Source organism: Mytilus californianus, unplaced genomic scaffold (assembly GCF_021869535.1).
Source record: "Mytilus californianus isolate M0D057914Y unplaced genomic scaffold, xbMytCali1.0.p SCAF_25, whole genome shotgun sequence".
Lineage (NCBI taxonomy): Eukaryota > Metazoa > Mollusca > Bivalvia > Mytilida > Mytilidae > Mytilus > Mytilus californianus.
The window spans coordinates 2,513,463-2,536,704 of record NW_026262674.1 but is presented as its reverse complement, the minus strand read 5'-3'; the positions used below and the strand labels follow the sequence as shown (position 1 = coordinate 2,536,704).

Genomic DNA, 23,242 nt, shown 5'->3' with positions numbered 1-23,242 from the left:
ATGTCTTGCTCCAATTTGTTTAAGTAATCATTGATAGACTTCCTCATATAACGGATTTTTCAACGGTTTTCGTTTTCTAGGTATTGATGGTAGTGATCCTGGTTTTGAGGTATGTTCTGGCTATGTCTAAGTTTTCTTTCACATCCTTCAAATCTTTTTCATAAAGTTGAACTGAGGGAGATGATTTACTTGCTGTAGGATATCAGACAAGGGATTGAGGTCTTGACATTTCTGGTGTCCATCAGTGATGCACTGGACACAGCATGGCCAGGCGTGGAAAGAACATTAAAGTTCAAACTTCTTCTTGTGGTATCTGCACTGACTGCTTAATTCTTGCATGAATGTAGGTAACTTATGGTAATCATCAGATGACATGGTTGTATGGTTCTTGGACAGTCTTGACTTGCTGTGAGGTTTTTCACAGTCTTCACAAAACATATCCTCACATTCTGTGCACCAGGTGACTGTTTTGTTGGATATTCCATCATCCTGGCAAATTGTCCAAAACTGCTTGACCGATGAGGCCATTACTTTATTTCTGAAATATATGGACAAAAACTCTCAAAAATAAATTTACGGCTATACATAAAATATTTTGCGTAATTTTACTGTAAAATATACAAATACCGGTAATATCATGACTATGACAGGATGCACTATGTCCAGATATTTAATAACAAATATATATATTACAAATATTTATATATATATATTACGGATTGCAAATGTGTCGAGTTTTGTGATTGGATAACAACACAGAGATATCACTTCACGTTTGGAGAAAATATCTGGTTGAGTTTTACACTATATTTGTTATAAAAAAAATAAGTAAAACAAACATACAAACAGTAAACATTAAATCTAAAAACTTTGTTTGCAAATATATATTCTTAACGAAAAAAAATGTTTGTCAAGATGACAAAAGTGCATTCATATGAATAACCCAAAACATTAACTAAAGAAACAAAAAAACATGTATGAACATATAAACATGTATATATACTACATAGTGAATGTTTAACAAGTATTAAGAAATACCTGGTACTCGAGGAAAAAAAAAAACATTGAGGCAGGGGTATTCCTTAGTATATGTGTAATTCAGGTTACGGACATATATGATTATATAATGTGACATTCCCGACAAAAGGTTTATATCCCCTTCGGCTACGGCTCAAGGAATATAAGCTCTAAGCCGGGAATGTCCCATTGTATACCCTGTCTGAGACCTGAATAACATATAATATTCACAATTATATCATACAAGTGAGAGGTTTAGCTAGCTATAAAACCAGGTTTGATCCACCATTTTCTACATAAGGAAATGCCTGTAACGAGTCAGGAATATGACAGTTGTTTCCATTTGTTTGATGTGTTTTAGCTTTTGATTTTGCCATTTGATAAGTGACTTTCCAATTTGAAATTTCCTTGGAACTCTGTATTTTTGTTATTTATCTTTATACAGAACATTTATCTGGAAATAAATTAACACTGTTCTACGCCTTAAACATTTGAGATTCTTATAATCAGATGATAAAAACTAAGACTTAAAAGGAAGATTTGTACTTCTCTCTTTCTCTCAGTTTTATTCATAAAAGGTCAGTAGAGGGAGAACATAATAAAGAAGGACTATAAAAATATTCAAATCACGTATGGCAGACAATTCCCAAATTGAAAAAAATAATGAAAGTTTAGGTTTTTTTTTTGTCATTTTGGATGCTGTTTTAGGTATACATATTTTTATTGATTGATTGTTTGTTGCTTATTTTCAATTATGCTGCATTGTTACACCACCGTCCCAGGTAAGCGAAGGGTAAGACACTTGCTAACATGTTTAAACCCTTTAAATGATGTATGTACCCGTGCCAAGTCCGGAGCCTGTAATTCAGTTTTTATCGTATGATGCTGTATATCATATTTGTATTGTATTCATATATTTTTTTAACATAAATCTGCCAGTAAGATTTCTCGTTTGAATTGTTTTATATTTGTCATATCGGATCCTTTCACAGCTGACTATGTGGTATGGGTTTTACTCATTGTTGAAGGCCAAACGGTAACCTATAGTTGCTAACTTCTGTGTCATTTGGTCTTTGGTGGAGAGTTTTCTCAGTGGCATTTATACCACATTGCCAGAGTTTTATATTAAAACTTTACAAAGAGAGACAACTCTGATGTGGCTATGAAATATTATTAAAAACTATATTTGTTTTCTTTATTTGTATAATCAATTTTTGAAAGATTGAAATCAGGATTATCCTATAAATTAACTATGATTCTTTTCTATACAATTTTGAGAACAACACTATAAATATATTTGTACCAAAAAAATAAACAATCATTTGTTTGTCCTTAAATAAATAAAGGGCCTATTAGTTGAATTATAGAGTTCAGGAGGAATATCATAGACTGGTTTAGCAAGTAGACTGCTATACTACAGCTCTCAGATTTATTGAATAAATAAAGCATAATGATTGAGTTCAAAGGACACATCTTTGATTGAACAAGGATATGGATATTTAACAGTTCTTCTCTTTTTCAATTACGTAAGCACTTTAGCCACCACATCCTTCTTTTATATACTATGTGTTGTAGATATTAAAAAGAAAGAAAATAAAAGACTGAGTGGAGATATTATCTACACAATTTGTACTGTGTCAGAAATTCAGAATGAGCAATAATTGCTACTCTCATCGTCCGCCCTTCCTGATATTATATTGACCAGTGACTAACTCGAAAAGTGCTTATATTAGTATGTATATATATATATATATATATGGTTAGTATTGCCGCGCTTTGAGTTCATGCATAACTCATGCCATTTGAATATAAATATATATCATTTAAATAATAATAAACTATCGCATTAACTTTCTATCGTCCTAATTTAAATATTCAGTATGTAAAGCCAAACATAGCGTACAAAGTATAGTTTGTTTCAAAATACGCAGCGCAAAACTATTTGTCGTCAATCGTCAAGAAACATGAATGTGAAATATGAAAATGATATGAATGTGAAACATATAACATTGAAAACACCAGCAACATAATATGTTTAATAAATGGAACAAAATGGATACATATATCCGGTGACACACACCCCCTCCTGCAAAAAAAGCTTCGTCTCGAAACTATCTCGAAACCAATATATCAAACCAATGACATTTTTGAAATTTGAGCAATCTAGATGAGCATGAGGCAAACGCCTCTATACCATATAGTAATGACTACAATTCAGGGCATTTCAATAGGATTCATATTTAAAAAAAAATAAATATCAAAAAGTCAAATAAAATTAACAAAATTTTCCCTTATTACTTTGAAATACCGTTGACAAACGATCAATTTAAATTCTTGCTAAATCAAACGTAGGATGTACCCCATCCACTAATCTGTTATACAAATATCTAAATTTCCCACTCTTACATTTATGTACAGGAGAATGAAAAAATTGAGTGATAACATGATTCGTATGATTACATTCTCTAATAAACTTATTCACATCATGTAGAATATAGTTAAGTTCTAGCTGCATCTCATCGTATGCATTCTCATACTTCAAATGATTTGTTTTTCCAATAGACAATCTATGTAAATTCCAAAGACAGAAACTCATAGTTGTAACAGTGGAAAAACTACCTTACAATTTATACTTTTTAATTTGGTTTCTGTATCTACTATAGTATTATTTAGTCTCAATGCATGATTCTACCAACCATTGTCAGTTCTTTGAAGAAATGATTCTCCATAATTCGATCTACGATTTCTTTCTAAAGAACAAATATCCGGTGTTTCAGCTATGAAGTACGCGATTTTCAGACCGTCTATATCTTTAAGTTCATCCTATGCATATTTGCACAAAGTTTCCAATTTCTCTTCAGGCACTACACGTAACATAACTTTGCCTTCTAGAACTTTTCCTGTACTAGACGTGTAAATGTATGTATGTTGATTCATTTCTGTGAAACAAAACAAAAATGAAACTAAATAGAAATAAAATTAATCTCCAAATATAAAAAAAAATAAATTCAAAAATTAAAACATTAAGATACTAGTAGCTTACATAATCTTGAAAACGGACTGGTGGTTTCACTTGTCTACTCGACCGCCGCACTTGAATTTCAGACTCTGGTTGGACCTAATCTAAAGCGCTCTACGCATGACTATCAGAGACGCTTGACGATTGATTATCAGAACTGGTTTCTGATTCACTACTGACGGGAACAGGGTTGCTAAACTCCGATACACCTAAATACTTGAACTCTGACCATCAGATTGTTCAATACTACTGTCAGGACTACTAGATCGCTGACTTACTTCATCTAGATTCAAAATGCCCGAATGAAATTCATCCGCTTAAGGGTTAAGAGGCGGTACTATATCTACTCGACGCCTCGGGCATTCATGAACTAAAAACTCTTCTTCTAAATCAGAATCAGAATTCTCAGATGAAGCATTTGAAACAACTTGGTGGTCAGAAGTGATTTCGTCCACTGTCTTATTAGAGTCTAAAACCTTATTTACTAATGCTGACAGACAATCGTTCTTTTCTGAAACTACATTTCTCTTACGATGAGAGCTCTCACTACACTGAGGGTTTAAAATGGGGATAGAAGTAATAGGAAGTAACATATTCCTATGTACTGTTTAACGACCTCGACCATGTTCCTGTCTTATGATATAAACTGGAATATCGGAGTCAGGTTTTGAAACAATAACATAAGGTAGTTTACCCCACTTGTTTTCTAATTTATGCTTCCCTCTAAACGCTACATTATTAAGTAGCACTTTATCACCAGGCTCCAGTACTGACTGTCTGACTTTCAGATCATATCGGGTTTTATGACGTCTTCCAGTCCTTTCGGCTGATTTTTCAGCTGTTTTATAGGCAAACTGCAGTCGTTTCATCAAATCACTCACATATGCAGTGTGATCTTTAGTAACAGACTGGTTTGGGTTGCCTATAAAAGCGTCGATGGCAAGCCGCGGGTGCCAACCAAACATCAGATAATGTGGGCTGTATCCAGTTGTATCGTGTTTTGTTGCATTATAGGAATGTACTAACGGCGCAACATACACTTTCCAATTGGATTTCTTTTCGTCATGAAGGGTACCCAACATGTTTAATAAGGTTTGGTTAAAACGTTCTCACTGACCATTCCCTTGCGGGTGATACGGCGTAGTGCTAGATTTTTTTTATGCCTGCTAGTCTACACAGTTCCTTGATAACCTTTCTCTCAAAATTTCGCCCCTGATCACTGTGAACTCGAGATGGAAAAGAATAGTGCTGAATAAAATTCTCCAATAATGCTTCAGCTTAGCGGACTGGTTTTTCGTAGGTATAGCTTGAGCGTACCTCGTAAAATGATCCGTAATGACCAAAATGTTCTCATATCCTCCCTTTGATTGCTCAAAAGTTAGAACATCAATACAAATGAGCTCCAAAGGGTAAGAGGAACATATATTAACCAATGACGCAGAATTCCTGCACTTCGACTTTCTGAGGATGCAGTTCTGACAGTTCGAAACTTTGCTATCTACGTCTCTATCAATACCTGGCCAAAAATATCGTGATTTTACAAGTGATAAAGAACGATCAAGCCCCTGACGACCTACATCGTCATGTAAAGCAGTTAGTACTAGCTCATGGTAAATAGAAGGTAATACAAGTTGAAACACAGCTTCATGATTAATGTAGCTTTTCCTATATAAAACCTTATCTTTCAAACACAGTTTTTCCCATTCTCAATATAATAACTAAATCAATAACTCTACTTATGCACGGATCTTGTCTCTGCTCATACATCCAGTCTATGTCAGCAAATTTGGATGTATCGGCAAAACCTCGCTATCGCTATCTATAAACTGAATATCACGAGACAAACATATAGTTTCAATAGCAGGATTTTTATCTGGAGTTAATACTATAGATTTACAAATAGCCTTAACTACGTCACTAAAAACTTCTTTACAATCGGACGGAAGCCTAGAAAGAGCAATATTCGACTTGCCTGTTCTATACACAATGCTGAAATCAAAGTTTGACAGTGCAGCAACCCATCAATGGCCGGTAACATCTAATTTAGCTTTACCGAGAACGTATGTAAGTGGGTTTATTATCCGTTCTTACAGTAAATTTGATAACAAAGAAATAATCATGAAACTTATCAGTTACAGCCCATTTAAGCGCCAAAAAATTTTCTTTTATGGGCTGGATATAATTTCTCTGGGCCACTTAGGCTACGACTTCGTATGCTATCACTCGTTCTCTATCCTTCTGTTCTTGGTAAAAGACGGCACCTAAACCGGTACCACTCGCATCAACGTTTACAAGGAAAGGTAATGAGAAATCAGCATATGCAAGAACTGGTGGGTTTGTCAACTTTTCTATAATAAGATCAACAGCATTCTGTTCCTCGGTACCCTATTTCCAAGGACTAGGCTTACTAAACTTCTTCCGTTTAGACCCGAGGTTTTTTTTTGTTTGTATGGTGTCCAAGAAGTAGGTCATTTAGAGGCTTTGCAATTTTAGCGGTGTCTCTAATGAACTTCCTTTAATACGAAGTGAAACCTATAAACCTACTTTGATCCTTAATGTTCTTTATAGCAGGCCAATTCTGGACTGCTATAACGTTCTCTGGGTCGGTTTTGATACCGTCGTCGGACACTATAACACCAAGATATTTAATCTCCTTCTTAACAAATTCACATTTACTACTTTTGAGTTTCAGGCCGTGGTGTTTAAGACGACTAAAACAGACTCAAAATCTAGCAAAATGGTCATCTATTTTACGTGAAAACACCACAATGTCATCTAAAAATACCAAGCATTCACGTAAATTCGCTTCTCCCACGCATCTTTCCCTCAACATCTGAAACGACGCTCCTTCGTTTGGTAGACCAAATGGGAGCCTATTAAACTCATAGAACCCCAAAGGACCTATCGAAAACGCGGTGTTATGCTTGTCTGACTCTTTAATGCCCAATTGCCAATATGCCGACCGAAGGTCCAGTCGTGTTAAGTACTTAGCCCCAGCTAGACAATCAATCGTCTCGTCAATACGAGGTAAAGAATAACTGTCACGAATTGTCTTCTTATTTAAAGATCTAAAATCTAAACAGAACCTCAAAGAACTGTCCTTTTTCCGAACGCGAACATCGTTGACTACCTTATACAGCCCGCATCCAACATTTCACGTACATGTTCTCTCACCTCATCGAACAATGCTGGTGGAATACGCCTGTAAGGTTGTCCAAAGGCTTTATCATCTGATAACTGAATCTCGTGTTCCATCAGATCTGTGAGCCCAATGTCAGTGGGGCCTTTGGAGAAAATAGACCTCCATTTACTAACTAAACCTTTCAATCTAAATTTAATGTCATCAGGAACATTGACATTCTCCAAGGTGATTCCTAGAGTTGACAACTCCTGATCAGACAAAATATTTTTCTCATCATCAACAACGCTTTCAGCACTTTGAAAATCAACATGACGAACAACCTTAACCTCATTCAGAGAACACAAGTGTGTTTTAGGTTTTATTAACATAGCTTTGGCAGTCATGTTAAATATTTTAACTCAAACACGACAAGATGACCCCTTGCGTTTACTACCCGTGGGCATACTGACACATCTGACAGATTCTCAGTCACTACGAGATTCTCAGTCACTACTGTACATGCTTCTAGTGTCTTATACCTGGCTAAACCAGATACACATAAGACAGATAAAAGTTTTAGCTTGATGGGATTTTTATTTGTAGAGTACACTTAACCTATTGCTTCATCTTTAATGGAATTAAAACCAATATCCCACTCTCTTGGGATCTTTTCTATGTTAGTTTGCTGTCTACCAACCATAAAACATGTATCCAACAATCTGATAACATTTGTACCAATAATAATCGGTACATTTTTGTTATAATCAGTAAGAGAGACGACCAACAATGGTATCCTGAAATCTTGCTCTACAAAATCAACCTTTAACTTAGCTTCTATGTACCCTAAATAAGGCAAAGTGGTACCTCATGCCACACTAATTGATAAGCTAAAGTCATCTAAACTTTTCAATTCAGGTGGAGGTGTTAAATCATTAAACATACCTTCAGATATTGTTGATATCATGGACCCTGTATCAAGCAAAGCCTTACACTTTGTATTATTAATGTAAATAAATGATTCATTTGCTAAACCAATCATACGCTAAGCCAGAATGCTCTGCGTACAAGTATCAACAAGTTTGGGACTAGGCACATTCTCAGGCCTATATAAGTCCCTGGTTTGCCCCTCAACTGAGACCTTTACCCGTTTAAATCCTTCGTTTGAGAATTATAATTCTGGTTTTGTTGGCCTCCCGCATAGCCACGCCTACGCCAGCCACGGTTATTATTGAATCTACCCCTTTTATTAAACCCTCGATAATTTCCGCCACCTTAGCCACGAAACGGATTATTTGAGGAACTTGTATTATCATCAGGTTCACCATATTTTATTTTCTTTAACTCCCCCTCAAATGATTCCATTCTAGTATTCAAGAGATTCTATGACTTTATCATCTCTTGTATACCTGACTGTTCAACAACTGCAGGTTGATGTTGCATCTTTTTTTCAGAACCTGAGGCATAATTAGATAAGTCCAATTCAATAGATCGGATCTCTTTTAACAACTGGTCAAAATGTTCAACTGTATCATGTTTATAACGACTAGCGTTTTTCAAAAGGGGATCTCTGAGACTTGACCACAGCTTTGATCTAAGCATGTCGTTTTTAGCCTGTGTGTTAATTTGACCTTTTTCAACAGCTTTCTGGACAATGTCTTCAAGTATCATACCATAATCTGCAACAGACTGACCTTGTTTCTGAGTTTCCATGTAAAACTTTTGAAGCAATGCTTCACTACTGAACACATTTCCATATACCCAATCTAATTTTTCAATAATCTGTACGGGTGTAGCACAATCTGGGAGTGATAACAGTAAACCCTTAGCTTTACCCTTTAGAGACCCTCTTATACACTGCAATTATATAGTATCTGTATAATTAACTTACCGTATGATACATTTAACTTCGAACTTCCATACGTCATATGACACCTCACTCTTTTCTTGCCCCGAAAATATAGGTATCTTGGGTTTTGCGTATGAAGATTTTGAACAAAAAAACGGTTGTATTATTACCAATACCTACAGCATAAGTTGCCACTCTTGCTGTAGACGAGGACCTAACAGATGCCAAAGGAGGCTTAGTATGAGCAGTAGTTCCATTTATAGGAGTACTATGTCCAAATGATACATGTTTCTCACTATTTAATTTATCAAACTCATCTGATGTTACAACCCTAAAGCTTGCATTATGATTTAAAAACTCTATCATTTTCTGAACATGTTCTTTTGTAAACTCAGGTTCCGTTTTTAAACCTGGTTTTGATGTCTTAGTAAACTTAAGAACATTTTGTAAAATGATTGTTTAAAAATGTATTTTTTTTATGTTTTTTCCTTTGTTATACCCACCTTTTTTTGTATTGTTTGTATATATGTAAATATTGTATTCCTCTTGTTACACGTATGTATTGTGTCTGAGTGATCAAATAAAAGTTGTAAAGTTAAAAGCAGCCATAACTTGTACTTTAACAAACGACAATAACAACACAAAATAAACAAAATAAAACAAGGACAATACACATAAATGAAATGAAAATGATGTAAGGATGATAAACTTACTTATTTGTCTGTGTCAATGCAAGTCGCTTTCTTAAGTCGCTGCAATTTTTCAATTAACAAATATTTATAACAGTTTGTTTTCATAAATGAATGTCAAATAAATACTATTACAGTTCGCCGGCAACAGTTGTAAAACTCTCCATCCGTGCGGAACGCTGATCGATTAAATTACTTCAGTTGTTCTAATTTGTCACGTGATAAAACAATACACATTCACCTTCACAGGTATGCTGACCGTGCATGTTTCAGTTGAAATTTGTAAATTGACTTTCACTAATATTAAATAACATCAAACATATCTACATGATGTAGTATGAGTTTTCCGGTAGTTATGCGCATTATGAGAAATATGAATTTCAAATATACCTTTCAAACATTAGGGTTTCACAGTCGTAAATTCACTTTATACAAAGCAGTTGCTCACATCAGAGTTGACAAATATGTGTTGTCTCACCATGACGTAGCGGTAAGTTGTTCCGGAACTAATTACTTGAACTTGACTGTATAATAATATAAACGGCAAACGCCAAATACTGGTAATGACGGTCCTGGACTTCACAAGACCATTCTAGTTATAAAATGTAGAAATCTACGTTGTCAAACCCATATAAAGTTGGAACATCTCTGTGGAACCTCCAAAATGTCGCAGGAAAAATGTGACACCAATCTATCGCCAAAATGGGTGAAGATAAGTCACCAGAAATCACAAAGACTTTAGGCGTGATATTAATTGTGGGATATTTTCTGCATTAAACGAGTCGTCCAAGTTATAATACTTTATTATATGAATCTGTAAATATACAAATTGTAAACCAAGTTTACAATGTGTTCCAATAAATATGAACAATATTTATAACTGAAATATTCGCATGCAACGGAGCTTTATTTTGACATTTACTAATATACCAAAATGCGGCCTTTAAGCCAAACTGAATTCTATATTTGAAATACTAAAATAACTTTGCTTTAATTGAAACATTTAAACATGGCTAAAAGAATAAATAAAGTTACAAGTACCTATAGCGGCGACTCTCATCGTCCGCCCTTCCTGATATTATATTAACCAGTGACTAACTCGAAAAGTGTTTATATTAGTATATATATATATGGTTAGTATTGCCGCGCTTTGAGTTCATGCATAACTCATGCCATTTGAATATAAATATATATCATTTAAATAATAACAAAGTATCGCATTAATTTTCTATCGTACTAATTTAAATATTCAGTATGTAAAGCCAAACATAGCGAACAAAGCTATAGTTTGTTTCAAAATACACAGCGCAAAACTGTTTGTCGTCAATCGTCAAGAAACATGAATATGAAATATGAATATGATATGAATGTGAAACATATAACACTGAAACCAGAAATAGCATAATATGTTTGATAAATCGAACAAAATGTATACATATATCCGGTGACATTTTAAAAAAAGTTTTATAATCATGATCATGATTTGCCTGGCCTTTGTTGATTATTTGTGTCTCAGACGAACACGGGTTTACTCCGCCGAAATATAGGCTCGATCATCACAGTTTTTTCAATAAATCAGAGTAGGAACCTGCTATTAGTATTATCAATGTTTGATAAAAAAGAAATTTGTCACCCCTGGCTGAAGTGTTGAAAAATTGGATACCCATTTACATTCCCCAAAAAATTCAAGGCATATTTTTTATAAAATATTACTTAGCAATTATTATATGCATATAGACAACGAAAAACCCAGAAAGGTTACAAAATATTAAAGACATTAAAAGTAGATGACAGGTATTTAATTTCGTAACGGTAATGTCGATAAAACATCAAGGTTGTCTGGTTTCAGAATGATTCGTTCGATTACTTCCGGTCCGTATATGTTTATTCTTAACGCACGTATAAAAGTATAGAATTAGTTAATCAAAGAGCAACAGAAATTGCAAACGATATATTAAGTGTTAAAAAAAAGTAAAATAACAAACTTAACGATTTCCTAGGAAAATTCTTAACGGAAAGTCCGTGATCAAATTGCAATATTAAAACGTCAAACCAATGGATAATAACTGTTATATTCCTGACTTGATACAACCATTTTCGTATGTAGAATATGGCGGATTAAACCTGTTTATATAGCAAGATAAACCTCTCACTTGTATGACAGTCGCATAAATTCCATTATATTGACAACAATGTGAACGAAACAAACAGACATAACAGGAAAATTGATTAGAAATACGGGTACAAAAGTCAACATTGTGTTATAATCAGTTTAAATCACCATAAAAACAGAATAATACGTAACAAAAAACACAAACAGGCATTTAAACAAAGCACATTAGCAAAAAAGAAAGATAAGAATACAAAATTTACCATACCACAATACATTAATTTTGGAAATAACGCTTCTTCTGATTGGCTGACATTTTTTTGTCTTTCAGTTGATAGACATAATTTTGTCATGTGACCGTGACGTCTTCAACGTTTTTCTTAAGCTTTCTTCCAGCTTAAAATGGAATTTAGGATTAAACTATAAGGAATGACTGAAGCTTTAAATATTCTCCTGGACATCATATATGTACGTTTCGGCGATACAGTGTATCGATAAGTAGTAGGTTTACCTAAGGGCATTTACTATGCCCTTTTTATAACAGATTTGTTCCTGCATTTCTATGAATCTCAGTTAATGACCAAACTGAGTAGAGACACGTCTTTGTTACATTTGGTTGATACATTCATCAATACCTACAGTTATCTTTCTGATATTTTTTCGTTAAATAATCCAGAGTTCTCTAAATATACTACCGAAATTTTCCCAAAGGAAACTTATTCTAACGAAATCTAACATAAACAGCAGTAGTTGACCTTTTATAGATTTATACATTTCAATTTCTAAAGTGAAACTCCATACTAAAATTTACGACAAAAGAGGCGATTTTTCATTCCCTATTGGTAATGTCCCCTGTTTAGACGGCGATGTTACTTTCGCTCCATCATACGATGTTTATATATCCCAACTCGTTAGGTATTCCCGTCTGTGTAGTGATGTCATAGATTTAACGATCGTAATTAATCCCTGGTAAATTACTAAGTCAGGGATTTCGTCATATAAATTACTTAAAACTTTTACTAAATTCTTTCATACATACAAAACATTTGATTAGTATTGTGGCTATACTGGTATAGTAGAAAACGTAATAAAAACGGTATTCCACATCATAATTTTACGGTAATATTGTATTAAAAGCGCAGAAATCCCTTGGATGTGTTTTAGTTGATTTTCTCTGATGCATGATGTTTTATTATTATTTGTATTTGGCTTTTAACTAGCTTTCAGTAACTGCGAGTACTCTCAAATTGTACTTTCTTGTTAATTTGACCTGTTGATACAATTTGTAATGCTTATTATTATTAGATGTTTACTTATTTTGTGTTATATCTCGTCTCTTTTTTTTTAATATATACCAGCTTTGATAAGTGTTTGGTAGGATTATGCATTTCCACTTCTATTCTCGTACTATGAACATCAAAATCATTTGTACTGCATACCTTATCATTTTCATTTACCTGTGTACATTTATTTTATTTGGCGGCATATTGTTTCAGATAAGGATGAAGGTTGGTACGTTTTAAAACGTTAATACCCGCTGTATTTGTTTACATCTGTCCTACGTCAGGAATTTGGTGTTCAGTAGTTGTCGTTTGTTGATTTGGTTCATAAGTGTTTCTCGTTTCTCGTTTTTATATAGATTAGACCGTTGGTTTTCCCGTTTAAATGGTTTTACATTAGTTAATTTTGGAACCCTTTATAGCTTGCTGTTCGGTGTGAGCCAAGGCTTCGTGCTGAAGACCGCACGTTGACATATAATGGTTTACTTTTACATATTGTGACTTGGATAAAGAGTTGTCTCATTGGCACTCATATCACATTTTCTCATATCTATATATCGCAAATTTTTTTCCACTCATCTTCTGGTGGTTCAAATCGGGCGAGTTAGATTAGGATGGGTACATGAATTCATATTAAAACGAATAATGCCAATCAGACAACTATCGACCAAAGTGAAGTGGATGTAAGCAATTATAGACAACCGTACGACCTTCAGCAAGAAGACAAACCTTTATCATATACTCAGTCATAACAGGCCCCGATATGAAAAGTATGAAACAGTTCAATTGAGAAAACTAACGTCCCAAGTTATAACAAAACAGTTTGCGAAATACAAATATGACAGACATAAACCAACGTCAACCATTACACTACAGACATAAAGGCTCCTATCAAAGAATGTGGCGGGTTGAACTAGTTTGCTGGTGCAACCTGTAGAACAGTGATTTAACAGTGCAACATCAGAACAACGTATAGAAATAGGGCTCATCTCATCAGTTCGATTCAAAGCAGAAAAACAACCAACACAAACCACAGACCGGATGTGGTATGGTATTTATCCATCCCTCATAACTAGCAACAAAAAAGACGCTAAGTAAAGTTCTGAGAGTACTCGCAGTTACTGAAAGATAGTTCTAAGAAATAACAACTAATGAAAAAACAACATAAATGAAGGAATAAATGAATGAATCTTATTGCAAACGCATAGACATGCTATGTCAAAATTAATGAAATGTTTAATTACATAATATAAAACATGCATGGATAGACAGCAGAGAACAAAAAAATAATACAATGACATGAACCATGTACCTAAGATTAAAATGTCGTTCAGTACACATCCAACATCCAATGGATTTAATGTAAAGACGTTATTAACAGTATGAAAAAAAAAACCTGCCACTATGCATTGCTTACACATAGGTATCTTCCACAGTGTTTATACTATCTAACAATCGTATAAACCACCCAATATGCCCCTGCATCATCAAACGCTCCATGGTCTATTAACTATGACAATTTTGCTTACATTAAATGTAAAAGTTTGTAATGATCTCAGCTTAAGGATATTCGCTAGTAATAGGTCAATGATATTTGGTATTAGAATTGGCACATCTCATTTCCATTGAGATTATTTATTCCTGCATCCTGAATAAATTTTTCATTGTCTATTGACTATGGAAATTTTGCGTATATTAAATGTGAAAATTTGTGATTGTCTCATTTTAGAGATATCACTTATGGTAGGTCAATTCTAATTATTTTAGCATTAACGCATCTCATTTCATTTGCTTGTTTCATTTCCACAAAGATCGTATGGCCCGCTCCCTCATCATGGTTCATTGACTTTGATTTGTGTTGAGTCAGTTTAAAGAGAACCACTTATGATACGTCAATGTTATTTATTATTCAGTTGTATTTCTTGTTTTCGAGGGATTATTTAGCGCTGCACCTTCAGTATATTTTTTTGGCTATGAATGTTTTGCATAGTTAGAGACATTAATATGTATCTTCCATAGCTTACATGTAAAAGTTTTGTTTTTGTCTCGCCTGCAACAAAAGTAGCATAATGCAAGACAAATGGATCCGGCGGCGTCGATGTAAACTATTTGTTTAAAGCTTGATATTCCAGAAGGTAGAATACTCGATTGTTTCATACCTCGTATGCAAATACATTATGTATGCAGCTTCTGTCTGTCATATGTCTTTTATCATTGAGTGCATGTCATGTAAATTGCTGACGTGTTATGCATCAGTTGACCTTAGGTTGACTTTGGCTATTCTCTTGATGGGTCCTTTTGCCATGCATATAACTCAAGGTTTAAGTATTTACTCTTTTCTTATTTAATAATGTATGCTATGGGATTCGAGAAACAAGAGGCTGTTAGATTGACAGAAAACCGGATTTTCATGCATGAAGAAGATATTTGAAAATCTGGACCCCAAACAGGATCAAGTAAAAAAAAGCTTTTGTAGTGTCAGAAATGGAAAGGCCAAAATGAATTTAAGTAATACTTTTTGCTACTTATAGGTCTACAACTCAACAACGATAATAGATAAAAATCGTAGAAATTAAACTCCACCTTCATTTACACACATCTAAATTTTGAAAGATTTCGTTAAAGCGTATTCAGGTTATTGCAGCCGACCTTCCACCCATCCGCCGTACATCACCAGATCGATTACTGACAGTTTCTTTGTAAATCTTGATAAAAAGTAAGATATATTATCGTATGAATTAAAAAAAAACCACCTACTTTAATAATACATTTTTTGATCGCCTTAATAAATAAGATGTAATAATCTTGAAATCAAATATACAACAGTCATTTAGTAAAAAAATAAAATAAAATTTTAAATTTTATAAACAAAAGATGTGTCATAGTCTGTATTGCTATCTTCCCTTATTTGACTAGACACTATCATTATTCTTGTTTCTCTGTTGATGTCTATTACCCACGGATCTTTGATTCCATTATCCTCTGATAGTATGGTCTTACAGGTTTTACCATCTGGTGTCACTACCACAACACTGTTGTTTCTACAAGAAACTATATAAACAAAGCCATTATTGTCTAATGTAATTCCTGCTGGACGTTTAATGTCCTGGTGCTGAAATGTCCACAAAGGTTCACCAGTACTTTTGAAGCAGCAGACTTTGTTTTCTACAGGAATGGTCCCATAGATATTTTCTTTAAATAATGAAATACGTCCCACTCCTTTCATTCCTTCTAAGATTGTATGAGACTTGTCATTCAGATTCACTCTAGTGCTCTGTCTGCCACCACTACTGATGACCAAATTTCACCATCACTTGCTACTCCATTACACAAATGAGAAAGTTGGATGGTTTGAATAATGTTATTCTTTTCTATATCCACCAGTGTTGTCTGGTTGGCTGATGCTATTACAACAGCTACTGTATTATTTTTTACAAAGCAGGCATCATATGGATCTTGTTTGAATGTAACTACTATTCTGATGAAGATGCCATCATTACTGAATAGCAGCAATTGTTTTTTCTGATAATCAAGTATTAAGAATTTTCCATCAGGTAATATACGACAGGCAAATATATTTAAAGTCTTCATATATTTTGGAATAGTCAGTCTTGTCAACAAGGATGGCTTTATTTCTTCAATTCCAGGAACTTTTGAAATTAAATTCTGGGCTTGATCTTTTCTTCCAGCCTTTATTTGGAGGGTAGAAGAGGTGGTATTGATAGCGATATCTCCAAAAGATTTGACATCGTTTAAAATTGATTGAACAGCAGATGAAATGTTAACATCTAGATCCTTTTCAATGAAGTGGTCTCCACTTTCTAAATCGTCTATATATTTTGCCGTTTCTGCTGTAGTTTTCTCAATTTCTCTTAGACCAATATACATCTGTAGCTCTGTTGCATATTGCGTCATTTTTGTAAACTGGCTGTGCATTTGGTTTATCTGACTAGCTCGCTGTTCCATTTGCTGCACTAGAGTGGCCATGTTTAATTTCAGCTTTGAATGTTTAGACTCTAGGTCATTAAGTGTGTCTTGCTCTAATTTGTTTAAGTAATCATTGATCGACTTCCTCATAAACAGAATTTCCTCGGCGGCTTTCGTTTTCTGATTATTGATGGTACTGATCCTGGTTTTCAGGTATTTTATGGCTGTATCTAAGTTTTCCTTCACATCTTTCAAATCTTTTTCAAAAAGTTGAACAGAGGCGGATGATTTTACTTGCTGTAGGATATCAGACAAGGGTTTCAGATCTTGACAGTTCTGGTGTTCATCTGTGATGCACTGGACACAGCAGGGACAGGCGTGGGAAGAACAATAAAAATCTAACTTCTTCTTGTGGTCTCTGCACTGATTGCTTATTTCTTTCATGAATGTAGGTAACTTGTGGTAATCTTCAGATGACATGGTTTTATGGTTCTTAGACAGTCTTGACTTGCTGTGAGGTTTTTCACAGTCTTCACAAAACAAAACCTCACATTCTGTGCACCAGGTGACAGCTCTGTTGCAGGTTCCATCATCATGGCAAATTGTACAAAAGTGCTTGACTGATGAGGCCATTACTTTATTTCTTTATCTCTGAAATATATGGAAAAACTCTCTAAAATAAATCTTTAAATAGTTTGCCATTACTTTAAGATATATAAATACAGGTACATCCAGATATGTAATGACAAATCACAATTATACAGAACATGTTTATATAGAAAATAATTAACAACGTTCTACGCCTTTAACCTTTCCTATAATCATATGTTATAACTAGGCCTAAAAAGGATCTCTCTCTGTCTCTCTCTCTCTCTCTCTCAAAGGGTTGGGCGCCTGCTAATATTTTGAACCCTTCTACCAAACCAGAACCTGGTATTCAGTTGTTGTCGTTTTTTGCTGTATATCATATTTGTATTTCACTCATTTTTTTTTTACATAAATCAGGCCGATAATTTTCTAGTTTGAATTATTTTACATTTGTCAATGGGGCCTTTTACAGTCGACTTTGTGGTATGAAATTGCTCATTGTTGAAAGCTGTACGGTGTCCTATAGTTGTTAACTTTCATGTCATTTCGTCTCTGGTGGAGAGGTGTCTCATTTTCAATTATACCACATCCTCTTATTTTATATTAAAACTGTAAAAAGAAAGACAACTCTGAGGAGTCTATGAAATAAATACATTTGCAGTGTATTAATTCTTTTTCATACAATGAATTTCTAAAATAACAAGATCCTATAAGTGAACTATGATTTTTTCTTCAAAATTTGCCATCAATACTGTAAATAGGTTTTGTACCACAAAAAGGGATTTTTATTTTTTGAAAACATTCAAAATCATTAATTAAATAATTAAATGCCACTGACATCATTTTTAATGTTTAAAAGAAATATAATATACTGGTTTGACCAAGTAGACATGATTTTTTCTAGCTATACTACAACTCTAAGATTCATTGAATAAATAAAGCATAATAATTGAGTTTGGTATATTTCCAAAGGACACATCTTTGGTTGAACTAGGATACTGATGGAGATTCAGCACTTGAGCCACAACAACCTTCTTTTATATTCTCTGTGTTGCAGATATTATAAAAAAAAATAATAAGTGACTGACTGGAGATATCATTTACAATATTTGAACTATGTCAGAATGCAGGGAAGGATCCAGCCATTTTAAAAAGGGGGTTCCAACCCAAATAAAGGGGGATTTTCAAACCATATGTCCCCATTCAAAAGCATTGGTAGTAAAAAAAAAAGGAGGATCCTGGATCCGAGATTGAATGAGCAATAAGAGTGTAAAATATCTGATTCATTTGCTTTCATTCACGGTGAAATTGATCATGTTTCTACTTTCAGTTGTAATAAAACATTGATTTTTTGTTTTATCATACATGTTATTCAGTAAATATCATGGACAGGTGCTCGAGTTTAATAAACAATGAATTTTGAGTAATAAAATAAATGAGCAATTGGATTATTTGACAATTCTTACCATGAACATGCTGACAGAAAGGAATTCGCACAGGGAAGTAAAATGTCCAATATCTAGGACACTTATTTAGAATTATTGATTTGAATTTAAATACTTGTCTAACCAGTTCAATATTTTGTGTTGTGTACACACAAATTTGACATGATTGAAATGTATTGATTAAATGTATGTGCTGTTCATTTGACATAAACACTATACAAACTTTCAAGTATCGTATTTCTTTATAAAATAAAAAAAATTAACTTTTTGTACTTTAAATAAATTATTAATACAACACTTGTTATTGTATAAAACACTTTTAGTATAATAATGTGGGACTATCATGACAAGATACATGTCACTTTTATATGTGGATGAAGAATGTATTATTATGGATAGTTGCCACAGTTTAATAAATTACGAATTTTTAGTTTTAACATATATGAGCAATTGGATTATTTGAAAATTCTTACAATAAACATGCTGACAGAAAGGAATTTGCACAGGGAAATCAAATGTCCGATATCTGGGACGTTTATGTATTGATTAAGATTTAAATACTTGTCTCAACAGTTTAACATTTTGTTTTGTACCAAGTCAGGAATATGACAGTTGTTGTCCATTCGTTTGATGTGTTTGTGTCTTTGATTTTGCCATTTGATTAGGGACTTTCCGTTTTGAATTTTATTCGGAGTTCAGTATTTTTGTGATTTAACTTTTTGATATGTATTAATTAAATATATGTAATTTTCAGAAAAGAAAAGCACCAAACAAACTTTGAAGACTCGTTAGTTTTATGTACAATAAATAAAAACATTTTGGACAATTTTCATTGTATTTAACACTTTAAAAATGATTAAATTAGAATTAGTTTTAGTATAAACATGTGGGACGATTATGACATGACATGTAGCTCTTATAAGTTGAGTTAGTTTCAGTATAAACATGTGGGACTGTAATTACATGATACATGTAGCTCTTATAGGTGTAGTTAGTTTTAGTATAAACACGTGGGATCATCATGACATGATATGTAGCTCTTATAGGTTGAGTTAGTTTTAGTATAAACGTGTGGGACGATTTTGACATGACATGTAGCTCTTATATGTTAAGTTAGTTTTAGTATAAACATGTGGAACGATTATGACATGACATGTAGCTCTTATATGTTAAGTAAGTTTTAGTATAAACATGTGGGATGATTATGACATGACATGTAGCTCTTATATGTTAAGTTAGTTTTAGTATAAACATGTGGGACTATCATGACATGATACATGTAGCTCTTATAGGTGGAGTTTGTTCTATTATAAACACGTGGGACCATCATGACATCATATGTAGCTCTATTTGGTGAAATTACTTTTAGTATAAACATGTGGGACGGTCATAACATGATACATGTAGCTGGACGAAGAAATTTTTCTATTAAAGTTTATTTTATATTTCAAATTTACATATGTTATAAAATCTGGAGTCAAACGTTGGTAATATGTAATAGACTTTTAAAAACTGAAAGTTGAGCTTTACAAACCAAAGCAGGTGAATATTTGTTAGGTGATTCCTGGTAATTGATTTGTTCAACCTTAAACAAATTTAGTTTTTATAACAAAATTGCCTTCAAACAAGTTTCATAGCTCCTCTGCAAAAATTCTACAAGGAGGTCCTTCAATTTTGTATTATTTAATTCTTATGCCATTTGTTTTTATATTTGTTTTGTATTTGTATATGCGTTTAAGTCCTTGGAGTAGAAATATGCATTTCATTAATAAATAAGTATAAAAGCAGTTACAGTTCACATATTTATAAAAAAAAAATCAGTTGCCGATAGTATTAAAGCATGGCTAGCTTCACAAAATATGTAAGTGTGCTGCGGATGAGTGGATGACAAGCTTTTGGTTTATAGGATATAGGGGGTAAAAAAGTGGTGACGTGGTGAATAGGGAATGTGAGATCTACAGGCTAAAAAAAGATGGGATTTTATAAAAAATCATTCAAAATATAGATACTGTCTACCTGTTTTTATATGGTACCTTGATTTGTATATTTAGATATTTAATTAAGGCTCTTGACAATAATGTTGGTCCTATGTTCTATTTGGAGGGAAATTTCTAATGTTTGCCACTCTTTTCAATTTACTAACTGAGCAAACAAATTATTTGACAAAGTGTAAAATTCCAGTCTCATGATATATTGCTGAATTGCTATATTGGTTTTAATTAGTAATTTTTTAGGAAAACATCATTTTTACTTAACATGTCAGTTGTATATATTTGTTTTTATTTTATTTTAAAAGTCTTAGAGATTTTAACATAGTTTGCAAGATTTTGTATAAGGTGCAGTGTGAATCAGATCTTGATGAATAATACTATATGAAAGGCTTTAAAGTCATTTAATAGAGATAGATAAATAATTAAAATACCAAATAATCTTAATTAATAGACAATTATTGAATTAAATGATATAAAACGTAAACAGTTTTTTTTTGTCCATACATAAGTGATATCACAGTACATTTGCCATTTTCATTTTTCCGGAATGTTTAATTTGTATATATGTTGTGTACACGTTATCATTTTTTTAAACCTTACAATTACTTATTGAAACCAATATAACAATTCAGCAATCTACCTTAAAAACTCGGACGCATGAAATTATTAAACGTGTTGTTTTCAATTTTTTATTGTGTGGTCATTGAGTAAAAAGTCTGTATATCATTGCGTTTTTATACCAAAATCTGTACTAGAAATTATTGTACAAGTTAAAAGTGATTTTTAGTCAAATTTTGTACAAATTGTAATTTGAACAAGCACTTTTTGTACAAATTACAATTTGTACAAAGTCAAAATACAAATTATAATTTGTACATTTTTGTTGTACAAAATGATTACTTGTATACAACATATATATAATCTGTGTCTTGTAAGTTATCCTTCTGTGCCATAATCTTCAATTTGTTAAAAGTGATCACAATATTAAAGAAGATCGATTGAGTGGTAGTTGCTTAACTTTCAGTGGCAAATATTTCATACATGCTCATGTTGTAGAATATTTTTGCATACAAACAGAATATTTATGTGTTTATCAATTGAAATTCAGTTTATGAGATGCATACAATACAATAATAAAATAATTCTATGAGAATAAGAATATCAATTTATTTAGAAAATATAAAAAAAGGGACGGAAGATTCCAAAGATACATTCAAACTTACAAGTCGAAAAAAGAAGAAAACAAATTGACAACGACATGGCCAAAAAAGGAAACAGATAGACCAACAGACAAACAACCGTACACAACACGACCTCTACAAAAACTGGGGGTGATTCAAGGTGAATTGCATGTGCTCCGTCAGGTTATTATATAGTGCAAATGTACTTGGCTCGTAGAATCTTCAGAGTTATCTTTCTTTGTCTTCTATGAAAAGTTAAAAAAAAAAAGGTAGTTTGAGATTATCCCAGTTTAAGGAGTATCATTGGTAGTAGGTCAATTCTATTTGGTATGCAGTTGTATTAGCATGAACAAAGCACATTTTCATGGAGAATATGTGGGTCCGCCCTCATTCATCAATGGTTTATTGACTTTGAAACTTTTACATAGTTTACATGTTAAAGTTTATGATTATGTCAGTTAAGATGAACAACTAAAAGATTTGATGTTTAATTGTATCATCATTTGCTTGTTTTAATTTCCATGAATATTGAAGTATACCGCCCCCTCATCATGATACATTGACTTTGAAAGTGTTTGTATTTAGTTCAGTTGAAGGAGAACCACTCATGATAAATGAATGTTATTTAGTATTCAGTTGTAGTTACATTTTTTCGTGTTAGCAATGCGATTATATAGCCCTGCACATTCACTTTTCGGCTATGAACGTCATACATCGATTTGGAGAAAGTAGATCCGGGAAACAAACCAAAACCGAAGGAAGCATGTCAACTATAAGAGGAAAACAAAGGAACACCAGAATCACTGACGTACTACAAAACCAAACGCCAACATAAATAAACAACTATCATATTCCCGACTTGGTACAGGACAACTTTAAGAAAAACTGTTGGATTGAACCTGATTTTTTAAGCTAGTCAAACCCCTGGTTATATTGCAATGTTAGAAATATCGCTTAAATGACAACACTAGGTGACAGAAACACAGCCCAAATAGACGCAATAATACTCATCACAGAGAAACGCACAG

At 33.2% G+C, this 23,242-nt stretch overlaps 1 protein-coding gene across 18 annotated transcripts in view; it reads right to left on the bottom strand.

Annotated features, from left to right (window-relative positions):
* The window catches only part of LOC127732530 (uncharacterized), a 273,118-nt gene that overhangs the window by 155,001 nt on the left and 94,875 nt on the right, over positions 1-23,242 (bottom strand). For 3 of the 18 annotated variants that reach the window (XM_052241561.1, XM_052241565.1, XM_052241564.1), the window contains exon 2: positions 17,434-17,660. The exons of 10 other annotated variants lie outside the window; for them this stretch is intronic. In XM_052241561.1, coding sequence (XP_052097521.1) covers positions 17,434-17,642 — 209 coding nt within the window. In that variant the 5' untranslated portion in view covers positions 17,643-17,660. Of the gene's footprint in view, positions 1-17,433; positions 17,661-19,063; positions 19,106-23,242 lie in introns of those variants that run through there. 5 more of the 18 variants (XM_052241574.1, XM_052241576.1, XM_052241575.1 and 2 more) reach the window with 3 other exon arrangements.